Source organism: Ruditapes philippinarum, unplaced genomic scaffold (assembly GCF_026571515.1).
Source record: "Ruditapes philippinarum isolate M1 unplaced genomic scaffold, ASM2657151v2 ctg18946_1_1_1_1, whole genome shotgun sequence".
NCBI classification, from domain to species: Eukaryota; Metazoa; Mollusca; class Bivalvia; order Venerida; family Veneridae; genus Ruditapes; species Ruditapes philippinarum.
The window spans coordinates 1-12,266 of record NW_026857139.1 but is presented as its reverse complement, the minus strand read 5'-3'; the positions used below and the strand labels follow the sequence as shown (position 1 = coordinate 12,266).

Here is a 12,266-nt window from a genome sequence, read left to right as displayed (position 1 = left end):
CTATATGATAATCAAAAATTTATCGCTACTGCAATAAACGATCTACATGTAGCTAAAGTTGTTAAAAAACCTAAAATGATTACGATGTTTTGATAAAGGTTTAGAAACGTTTTCAATTTTGCGTGCGTTTTAGCGTGCGTATATCGTTTAGCGTATTTTCGTTTAGCGTATATCGTTTTGCGTGCGTCTGCGTATTTCGTTTCGTTTTGCGTGCGTATAACTGGCGTTCGTATAGCGTGTAACGTGCGTTCGTATAGCGTGTAACGTGCGTTTTGCGTGTAAACTGACACGTTCACCCTACTGTACAAACTCTTCAAAACTAAACGTTCCATCACCTAAAACCGTAAAATAGTATTGATTTCTATAGTAATAATGTAATTAACGACGGCAATCTCCCAGAATGGACCAGCTATTTTCAATCACAATTATATTGTATATAAGTAAGCATTATATTTTACTAAAATATTAAACGGGTATATGGGTAAATCGCTTCTATCCGTGCCAATATTAATTCAAGGACTTAATCGGAGACCTCTGAAAAAGCTTTGTTACTCATAATTAGCAAACAATATTGTCAATCTCTTGAAGTATATTTTTTTAAATGAAAATAAATACGTGTACATTTTTTACAAAGCAATATGGTTGTAGAAAAATAACCGTCATTTTATCATTCCAGTTTTTCTAGTTTGAAGGGTACTTTGACGTGATCATTGTTTTTCATAAGTTCAATAAAGAAGAGACGCATAACACATCGAGCGATAATTTTCAAGAAGTAAAAGAAGTTCAAAAGAAAGAAAAAAGAGAAGCACACTTTATACGAGAGCTTACAAGTTCCATATTGATTCTGACTGCATTTAGAATGAATGAAATAATATGTGTAATTGTGGTATCTCGTAACGAATGAAAAACGCCCCTTTGATCAACCGATAATTGTCAAATATTCTTTCACCGCCCCAACAGACCACATCTTGCATAAATCATTGGAATTCTTGTTAATTGAATGCTGAAGAAGTGTTCAAAGGATTTTGTGTGGCATTCTGAGATGCATCGGTACATTTGATAATTACACACTTTGCAAGAGTCGGTAGCACAGTAACTACCGCGATAAAAGGTGACACATATCTTTCATTTATAAATGAAAGATACAATATTATTTATAAATGAAAGATACAATATCATTTATAAATGAAAGATAAAATATCATTTATAAATGAAAGATACAATATCATTTATAAATGAAAGATATAATATGATTTATAAGGAAAGATACAGTATCATATTTATAAATGAAAGATATAATAAAATTTATAATGAAAGATACAATATCATATATACAAATGAAAGATACCATATGACTTATAAATGAAAGATACAATATCATTTATAAATGAAAGATAAATATTATTAATAAATGAAATATACAATATCATTTATAAATGAAAGATACAATATCATATATAAACGAAAGAATACGATAAAAACATACCATCAATGTCGATCTCTTTCAGCATCATATTCAACTCGTCCATGGACGGAAATTGTCCAAGGTTCCGCATGACGGTTCCAAGCTCTTCCGCGGTGATCGAACCGTCGCCATCTTTGTCGAACAATTTGAACGCTTCCCTTAGCTCTGTAATGGAGTACATCATGAAATGTAATTTTAAATAATCATAGCTACGACGTAGACGCAGATGAACAATGTTCATAATTATATGGATCGGCAATACAAAATAGAGATAAAGAAATGTCAAAGAGATAATACCAGATGTGTCAATATTTGATATTTAACGCTAAATGCCATGTAACTTCATTTTGTTCGCACTCCAGTGATGATAATATTGTTTTCCGTAAACATGGTTATATTAGATATCTTGTAACTTACTAAATGAACATCTGAATTAAAAATAGAGAAAAAGATATACTCGAATTTAAAGGTGTCTAAACCACGTGACCTTTTGTGATCTGCTTTGGGCAGGAAACCAATGCAAAAGTTGGTTGATGCAGTAGCGACGTTTTCAAAGGAAAAAATCAATTAAGTGTTTACCACATGTCTGAAAATTCAGAAATTCACGTTGTGTTACTTCTCGGAACTAATACTATTTTTTTTCTTCAAAAAATATTTATGTACAGTATGGGTTACTTACTAAAAAGTTGCAACTCATTTATGTACATAGAGGGGCATGAGATCTATAAGTCGTAAATGATTGGTTGTTAATTAATCTTGTTTTATACGTAATTTGTTAATAAATCATAGTTTATGTAAAACTTATGTAAAACTTATAAAACAATTTTAATTCATACATTTATCTTTTAAAGAAATATAAAATAGTAGTGTGTTAAATTCTAATGTTCAAAGTTTATCTGGATTATCCCCCCTTGTATTGTGTAAACATTCTAGCTTCCCCACAGGCCCTGGTCCAAGTTGCTTCTGAAGTAAGAGACCCGAGGCTCAAATCCCTCTCAATACATCATTTTCTTTTTTACTGATATAACAATTCTTCTTTTTTTCTCAAACAATAAACAGTGAAATGCAAAAGACAAAAGCATGACATTGCATGTGGTTACAAAAAAAGAAAACAAAAAAGAAAAAAAAATGAGTGACTGATATGTAATGTCAATAAAAAAAGTAAGACCAGACCAAAGTGTGTATGTATTAACACCAAAAGGCATTTTTCTTTTATAGTTATTTAATATGTTTTTAATTTAAGTCTTATCAGATGTCTCAAATACCCCACACATGGGCACTGGTTTTATTTGTTTAGACAGTTGTTCCAAGCTTACTTCTGGGAAAAGAGGAGACTTTTTGACGGGCATGCTTTTATAATAAATGTTTTGTACTTTCTAGAAAAGAAGAAAAGTGATGAAAAACTGGTTCCTATAAATTCCTTAAATGGTCTGTTATCATTATAGTTTAAATTCACTTTCAAAATCCACGTGGTATAGTCACCGTGATTTATATGGAACGTCAAAGGAGAATAAAAATAATTTCATTATTAAGTTAGACTTTTACATTTGTAGATAAATAATGCCCTGTCTGAGCTTTGATTCTTTTCTGCAAGCACAATTCATTTTTTACATCTGAAAAAGGCTTACTTTTTATTTGCACACTAATAATTTCGAGAGTTCTAAATGAATTAAACTTCGCATAAATTGAATTATAGCTCTCCAAATCAGTTGATCTTCTCTGCAAATATTTAAACAGAGACTCTTGTTATCGAGATTATGTTAATTTGGCGTACCACACTTGAGGAATTAACGGATAGAATCAATATTTCTCTTACTATTTCTAAACAAATTGAAAAAAGTAGACTAGTCATTAAATTTTCAGTTTTCAGAGTTTTCATATGCAGTGATGCTGAAAAAAATATCTGAACAACAACAAAAAAATGCTGAACAACGACAAAGCATGTCTGAACAACAGATACATTATATATCTTAATTTAAACCATTTTCAACGGTTGAAAGTGTGAAATAATTACAAATGTTTAGTACAAGACGATAATCGCAAAACATCGTCTTCTCCCGTATAGGTCAGGGTATCGCATTGTAACACGGCCAGCGATTGGCTGAAAAAAAGTGCAGGGAAAACCGTATGATTCAGTTTATACATGAGGCGATTGGATGAAAGAGGGGTATTTTTAAGTATAAAAACTAATTTAAAAAGTAACACTACAATGTTTTCTGAAGAAAATGAAATATTTCATGAGTCTCCGTGTTATAATGTAAGTCTATGGAAATATCAATGTGAGTGTCTGACCTATACGTAGACCACGAATACACCAATGCAATTCGTAACGCGTTTATAAGGCAAAATGTTCCTTCGCGGAGAAAGAAAACTTTCCATCCTTTGTCAAAGTCTGTTTTGGAAGAAAAATTTGACTTTTTAATTTAAAAAATTCACTATTATTCTTTCTTCCACTCTAGTAAAATGAATTAATCTCTTATCATCTTGGCTACAAAATTGGCACATGGGAGGGCTACCGTTTTAAACCATTGACTGAAAGTTAGTTCCAATATGTCGGAACTTAAATTCGTTTACGGACAGGCAGTAACTAATCCTGTAAAGTGTATAGATTCATTGCGTGGGGAGATTGGGGCTATATTGCAAAGCATAAAAGCCGAGATCAGATTGACGAGACGGCAGTGTTTGATGAATTGGTTCTTAGCATGAGACACAATTGGCTTGCTTTCAAAAGATTAAATACTATATATGAAAATCATACCTCGTATTTGTCCAGCTGAGTACTTGGACAGGATGTCCGAATCTTTCTGTAAAAGAAAGGAGAGAACTAGTATATTTTTTTTTTATAAATACAGGTATTTTTAAACTAGGATTTTTATAGTGGGACTTTCCTATAAAAACAAAATAGCTGACGGCGAGAGTAATTAAACTGACACTATGTGAATTGTGTGCACTTTTAAAAATACGAGCGTATAAATAAATTGACCAAAAAATCTATTAATTTTATTACAAAGCAAAAACTTTTCAAATATTTTTAAAATTATGTATGGATATGTGTAAAAGAAAATGTTTCATAAAAGCATGCATCAACGGATAAAATCGCACAAGCATGCGCCGTTGTTGCATGTTTTTGTAGTATGCTTGAGTCAGGGCGCCAAAATAGCTCAATGTAATTACGGCTTCGATAGTTTCACTGTCAAATCAAACAGCACATGCTCATGAAAAATTTAAAGAGTATTTGGTAAAGAGTTTATGTATAATGTTAGAAGGAGCTAATGGATTAAGTTTGAAAAGGAGGTAAAAATGAAAGGGTAATGCTGGTAAAGTGGTAATGTATGGAGTTTGTAAAGGGGAAAAGTATGAAGTAGGTAAAGAGGTAATGTATGAAGTTGGTAAAGAGGTAATGTATGGAATTGGTAAATAGGTTATGTATGGAGTTTGTAAAGAGGTAATGTACGGAGTTGGTAAAGAGGTAATGTATGAAGTTGGTAAAGAGGTAATGTACGGAGTTGGTAAAGAGGTAATGTGTGGTGTTGGTAAAGAGGTTGTGTATGGAGTTTGGAAAGGGGAAAAGTAAGAAGTAAGTAAAGAGGTAATGTACAAAGTGGGTAAAGAAGTAATGTATGAAGTAAGTATAGAGGTAATGCATGCAGTTGGTAAAGCGGTTATGTATGAAGTTTGTAAAGAGGTAATGTATGGAGTTGGTCAAGAGGTAATGTATGAAGACGGTAAAGAGGAAAAGTATGAAGTAGGTAAAGAGGTAATGTATAAAGTTGGTAAAGAGGTAATGTATGAAGAAGGTAAAGAGGTTATGTATGGAGTTGGTAAAGGGGTAATGTATGAAGAAGGTAAAGAGGATATGTATGAAGTGGGTAAAAAGGTAATGTATGAAGTTGGTAAAGAGGTAATGCATGGAGTGGGTAAAGAGGTAATGTATAGAGTTGGTAAAGAGGAAAAGTATAAAGTTGGTAAAGAGGTAATGTATGAAGTAGGTAAAGAAGAAAAGTATGAAGTAGGTAAAGAGGTAATGTATGAAAAAGGTAAAGAGGTTATGTAAAAAGTTGGTAAAGAGGTTAAGTATAGAGTTGGTAAAGAGGTAATGTATATTGAAGTTTGGTACAGAGGTAATGTATGAAGTTGACGTACAGAAGTAAATGGTTATGGAGTTTGGTAAAGGGCTAATGTTATGTGAAGAAGGTAAAAAGGTTATGTAATTGAAGTTTGGGTAAAGAGACGGTATATGAATATGGAGTTTTGGTAAAGATGGTAATGTATAGAGTTGGTAAAAACCCTATGTAATGTATAGAGTTTGTAAAGACGGTAATGCATACAGAAGGTTTGTAAAGGTAATGTATGGAGTTTGGTTTTTAAAAGGTAATCTGTATGAAGTTGGATAAAAAGGAAATGTATGGTGTTGGTCAAGTGGTTATGTATGAAGCTGGGTATAAGAGGTAATGTTATGAAAATGGTAAAGAGGCAATGTATGGTGTTGGTAAAGTTGTAATGTATGGTGCGGTAAACAGGTAATGTATGAAGTTGGTAAAGAAGGTAATGTATGGAAAATTGGTAAAGAGGGTAAGTATGAAGTTTTGGTAAAGAGGTAACTGTATGAGTTAGTAAAGAGGTAATGTATGGAGTGGTAAAGAGGTAATGTTTGAAGTTGGTAAAGAGGTAATGTATGGAGTCGATTCAGACGTAATGAAGAGTAATGTATTTGGAGGTTAGTAAATAGGTTTAATGTATGGAGACGTAAAGAAGGTAACGTATGAAGTGGGTAAGAGGGTTATGTAAGGAGTTGGTAAAAGTAAATGTATGAAGTTGGAAAGGAGGTAATGTATGGAGTTGGTAAAGAGGTAATGTATGAAGAAGGTAAAAAGGTAATGTATGGAGACGATAAAGAGGTAATGTTTATGTAGTTGGTGTAAAGAGGTTAATGTATGCAGTTTGTAAAGAGGTAATGTTGGAGTTGGTAAAAAGGTAATGTATCAAGTCGCCACAAAAACGGGATAAAAAGTAAAATGTATGGAGTTGTTTATGTATGGAGTTGTTAAAGAGGTAATGTATGAAAAACTTGGTAAGAGGTAATGTATGTAGTTGGTTTAAAGAAGGTAATGTAGGAGGTTTTAAAAAGAAGGTAAAGTTAAAGGAGTAAAGGTAAAAAAAAAAAAGGGAAAAATTTTCAAGTTGGGGAAAAAAGTAAATTTATGGATTGCTAAAGTATGGAGTGTTTTGGGGAAAAGGTAGTGTTTTGGAAAAAATGGGAGAAAAAATGTATGTTTTGGTAAAAAAAGGTAATGTAAAAAGGGGTTTGTAAAGAAAGGTTTTTATTATTTGTTGGTAAAGAAGTAATTTTATTGAGATGGTAAAGAGGGGATGTTTTGGGAAATTTTTAAAGAGGTTAAAATATGGGGTTTGGTTTAAAATAGTTATTTTTATGTTTTTGGTTAAAGGGGGTATTGTTTTGGGGAAAAAAATAAAGAGGTTAAATTTTTAAAGGGGTTGGTTTTAAAAGGTTATTATGGGGTTGGGGTAAAAGTAATGTATGGAGTTTGTAAATAGTAATGATGGGGGTTGGGTTTAAAGAAGGGAATTTTTTTGGGAGGTTTTTTAAAAGGGGAAAAGGTTTTGAAAACCCCGGGAAGGTTAAAGAGGTTAAAAAAGTTTTTAAAAAGGGGTAATGAAAAAATTTAAAGTTTGGAAAAGGGTTTAAAAAAAGGTTATGTATTGAAAAAATGGGGTAAAAAGCCAAAAAAATTTAAGTTGAAAAAAGGAAAAAAGTTAAAAAGGGTTGGTAAAAAAGGTATGTATTGAAAAAAAGGGAAAGAAAAAAAGGTAACAAATTTGGAAAATTTGGTAAAAAATGTAATGTATTTAAATTGGTAAAAAAAAAAATTTTGGGAAAAAGGGGGGGTTATTAAAATTTAAAAAGGTTTAAATGTTATGGAGTTTTTTTTAAAGAAGGGAAGGGTTTGAGGTTTGTAAAGAAAAAAAAATTTTAATTATGGAATCGATTTAAAAACGTAAGGGATTTAATTTGTTTAAAAGGGTTAAAGTAATTTAAATTAGTAAAAAAAAAGGTTTAAAGTTTTGGGACGTAAAAATGATAAAACGTATGAAGTTGGAAAAAAGGAAAAAGTATAGTTTTAAAAAAAAGGTAAATTTTTATGAAAAAGGGAAAAAAAAAGTAAGTATTTGGGGAAAGGGAAAGAGGGAATGTTGGAGTTTTGTTTAAAAAAGTAAAAGTTATTTAAATTTTGGTTTCAGCAGGTCTAACAATGTAAATCAAAAGTTGGCCGTTAAAAAAGTAAAATGTAATGGAGTTTAAGTTATGTAAAACGTTTGGCGTTAAAGAGAAAAGCACAAAACAGGTAATGTATTGAAAATTTGGTTTAAAGAGGGGTAATGTATGGTGTTGGTTTAAAAAGGTTATGTATGGTTGTTATGTAAAGACCCCGGTAATGTTAATTAGAGTTTGTGATAAGAGGTAATGTTAAAGAGGGTTAGTACAGAGGGTAATTTATGGAGTTGGTTAAGAGGGTAAGTATGCAGAGGTAAAAAGTTAAAATGTATGGAGTTGTTATGTATGGGAGTTTTAAAGCAGGTTTAATGATCGAAAAATGGTTTTTAAAAGGGTAATGTAATGGTGTTGGTAAAAAAAGGTTATGTATATGGTGGTTTAAAGAGGTGATGTTATGGAGTTGGTAAAGATGTTTAATGTATTGAGATGGTTTAAAGAGGTGATGGTATTGAGTTTGGGAAAGAGGTTATGTATGGTGTTGGGTAAAGTAGTTATGTAATGTTGTTGTAAAGAGGGTATTGTATGGAAATGGGTAAAGAGGGTTTAATGTTATGGTGTTTGGTAAAGAGGTTATGTATGGAGTTTTGGTAAAGAGGTAATGTATTGAGTTTGTAAAGTAGTAATGTATGGTGTTGGTAAAGAGGTATTGTATGGAGTTTGTAAAGGGAAAGGTATGAAGTAGGTAAAGAGGTAATGTATAAAGTGGGTAATGAAGTAATGTATGGAAAAGGTAAAGAGGTTATGTATGAAGTGGGTAAAGAGGTAAATGTTATGAGTTGGGTAAAGAGGTAATGTATTTGAATTGGTTTTAAAGAAAGGTTACCAGTATGGAGTTTGGTAAAGGATGTAATGTAATGAAGTTGGGTAAAGAGGTAATGTTATTGGAGTTAGTAAAGACGGTAATGTATGGAGTTGTTTTTTAAGAGGTAAATGTTTGAGGTTCGGTAAAGAGGTAATGGTATGGAGTCGATAAAAGGAACGTAATGTATGGAATTTGGTTTAAAAGAGGTTAAATGTATGGATGTTAGTAAAGAGGTAATGTATGGAAAGACGTAAAATTGATAACGTATGAAGTTGGAAAAGAGGTAATGTTTATGGAGTTGGTAAAGAGGTAATGTATGAAGAAGGTAAAGAGGTTAATGTATGGAGACGTTTAAAGATGAATGTATGTAGTTGGTAAAGAGGTAATGTATTGGAGTTTGTAAAACGGTAATGGTATGGAGTTTGGTTACAGAGGTAATGTATCAAGTTGGTAAAAAGTAAATGTATGGAGTTGTTATGTATGGAGTTGGTAAAGAGGTAATGTATGAAAATGGTAAAAGAGGTTAATGTATGGTGTTGGTTAAAAAGGTTATGTATGTGTTTGTAAAGAGCTGTGTATGGAGTTGGTAAAGATGCTTTAATGTATTGAGATTTGTAAAGAGGTGATGTTATTGAGTTGGTAAAGAAGTTTTTGTATGGTGTGAGCTAAGTAGTTGTTATGTATGTTTGTTGGTTTAAAGAGGTATTTGTATGGAAAAGGTTAAAGAGGTAATGCATGGTGTTGGTTTAGAGGTTATGTAATGAGTTTGGTAAAAGGTATGTATGGAGTTGGTAAAGAGGTAATTGTATGGACGTTGGTAAATAGTAATGTATTGAGATGGTAAGAGAGATGGATTTATGGGAGTTTGTTAAAGAGGTTATGTATGGTGTTGATTAAGACGTAATGTATGAAGTTTGTAAAGAGGTAATGTATGGAGTTAGTAAAGAGGTAATGTATGGAGTTAGGAAAGAGGTAATGTTTGAAGTTGGTAAAAAGGTAATGTATGGAGTTGATTAAGACGTAATGTATGGAGTTAGTAAAGAGGTAATGTATGGAGTCGTTAAAAGGTAACGTATGAAGTGGGTAAAGAGGTAATGTATGGAGTTGGTAAAGATGTAATGTATGAAGTTGGTAAAGAGGTAATGTATGGAGTTGGTAAAGAGGTAATGTATGAAGAAGGTAAAGAGGTAATGTATGGAGACGGTAAAGAGGTAATGTATGTAGTTTGTAAAGATGTAATGTATGAAGTTTGTAAAGAGGTAATGTATAGAGTTTGTATAGAGGTAATGTAAAGAGTTAGTACAGAGGTAATTTATGGAGTTGGTTAAGAGGTAATGTATGCAGATGGTAAAAAGTAAATGTATGGAGTTGTTATGTATGGAGTTGGTAAAGAGGTAATGTATGAAAATGGTAAAGAGGTAATGTATGGTGTTGGTAAAAAGGTTATGTATGGTGTTTGTAAAGAGGTGATGTATGGAGTTGGTAAAGATGTAATGTATTGAGATGGTAAAGAGGTGATGTATTGAGTTGGTAAAGAGGTTATGTATGGTGTTGGTAAAGTTGTTATGTATGTTGTTGGTAAAGAGGTATTGTATGGAAAAGGTAAAGAGGTAATGCATGGTGTTGGTTTAGAGGTTATGTATGGAGTTGGTAAAGAGGTCATGTATGGAGTTGGTAAAGAGGTAATGTATGGAGTTGGTAAATATGTAATGTATTGAGATGGTAAAGAGATGATTTATGGAGTTTGTAAAGAGGTTATGTATGGTGTTGATTAAGACGTAATGTATGAATTTTGTAAAGAGGTAATGTATGGAGTTAGTAAAGAGGTAATGTATGGAGTTAGGAAAGAGGTAATGTTTGAAGTTGGTAAAAAGGTAATGTATGGAGTTGATTAAGACGCGTAATGTATGGAGTTAGTTAAAGAGTAATGTACTTGGAGTCGTTAAAAGGTTAACGTATTGAAGTGGGTAAAGAGGTAATGTATGGAGTTGGTAATGATGTAATGTATTGAAGTTGGTTAAAGAGGTTTATGTATGGAATGGTAAAGAAGGTAATGTATGAAGAAGTAAAGAGGTAATGTATGGAGTTGGTAAAGAGGTAATGTATGGTGTTGGTAAAGAGGTAATGTATGGAGTTGGTAAAGAGGTAATGTATGGAGTTGGTAAAGAGGTAATGTATGAAGTTGGTAAAGAGGTAATGTATGGAGTTGGTAAAGAGGTAATGTATGGAGTTGGTAAAGAGGTAATGTATGGATTGGTAAAAAGGTAATGTATGCAGATGGTAAAGAGGTAATGTATGAAGTTGGTAAAGAGTTAATGTATCAAGTTCGGGATAAAGCAAGTGAGGGGATAAAGTCTTAAATACTGTCTGAATCCCACTCCACAATAGTGCAACTATCATTTGTGCCTACCCATTAAGTTGCATGTCTCGATATAACTTTTTTTATCTAGAAAGAAAATGGTTTTCACGACAAACAAAACCTATTTGTATTAGCTCTAATTGGGTTTGTTTTAGAACTAACTGTAAATCTATGATGTCATCCGTTGTATTGACCAGCCAGTCTTGCCAGAAACAGAGAGATTTCTCAGATAATTCTATACAACAAAAAGCGATAACGAGAAAAATGTAGAGATTTATTTTGACATTACAATTTGCCTGTTAAGTAAAATGTCATAGTTTGCCCTGTAATGTTCAACATAACAACAGTTACTGTATTTGTTAAGCTCTTTGAAATATAATAAAATGTTGTTCTTTTTTGTGAAAAAGATACGTATACAAGCAAACAGATACAAAAATTAAAGCAAAACTATATTAGAGTCTTATTACTGTGTTAAAATAGCTAAAGCTACAAAATGTACACACATATACACAGATGAAATCTTTTTTGAACAAAGTATATGATATGATAGAATAATTATTTGTTAAAGTATTTCAGATATCTGCATACCCCAAAAAATCTGATTTTAATTGTGCATAATAAATAAATTTACCTTTTTAGACATATCGCAAACTTCCTAGTAAAATCGCTATGTTAAACTCTAGATATTTCGTATATATATAAACTCTAGATAGTTCGTATTAACATGTATTTAAAGATTCAAATAAAACACTACTGTTCGCTAATCCGTGGTGGTTTTTTACTGTAATTTACATCCTATTTTCACCAGATGTGATTACTCCCGTGTTGTCGTCTGCTGTTTACGATTATCGTCTGCGTCACTAAAAATCTATCTATCGAACGCTTTATTTAGTCAAAGCAGACGACACAACATAAGAAAATTATGAAGGTCTTGTTTGAAAATAAAGACAACTCAAAGGTTAAGCAAATCCCGTAGGCTCAATTTTACATTACCAAGATTTCATAGCGTATAGTCACAAGAGGCAAATAAACGAATGGTAGACACGAAAACGGAAATGTTTTCCAATATTCGAGTCCTTATCTAAATGAAAGAGAAATACTTATTCAATTTATTGCCGTTATGTCAGTATTTTCAACTTGACCCGTCTTTTAAATATTTATTTAACAATTATCCTGATAATGTAATATCAAGGCAATTTTAACACGATTATGTGATATACTGTTTCAATCATTGAAAAATCTTGCACAAAATACCGGGTATTAAACTGAAATATTTTCCATTAATTTTATTAGTGATCGATTCAAATTGATTTTAAATAGATTAATTGCCCAAATTAAAGGAAAA

General features: G+C 31.8%; 1 protein-coding gene across 1 annotated transcript; it reads right to left on the bottom strand.

Moving 5' to 3' along the window:
* Positions 1–297: 297 nt before the first annotated feature.
* LOC132748910 (uncharacterized) lies at positions 298–11,832 on the bottom strand. The gene is made up of 4 exons (XM_060738579.1): positions 11,553–11,832; positions 4,224–4,269; positions 1,487–1,630; positions 298–335 (listed from the first exon to the last, which is right to left on the bottom strand). The coding sequence occupies exons 1-4, from the start codon at positions 11,562–11,564 to the stop codon at positions 298–300; spliced, it is 240 nt and encodes a 79-aa protein (XP_060594562.1). The 5' UTR covers positions 11,565–11,832.
* Positions 11,833–12,266: the final 434 nt, after the last annotated feature.

What these genes read in the sequence shown, in the direction of transcription:
- LOC132748910 (XM_060738579.1), bottom strand. An exon ending in CTCAGCTGGACAAATACGAG is followed by an intron (nt 1,631 to 4,223) that starts GTATGATTTTCA and finishes ACTCCATTACAG; the next exon opens with AGCTAAGGGAAGCGTTCAAA. An exon ending in GAAAGAGATCGACATTGATG is followed by an intron (nt 336 to 1,486) that starts GTATGTTTTTAT and finishes TTACGGTTTTAG; the next exon opens with GTGATGGAACGTTTAGTTTT.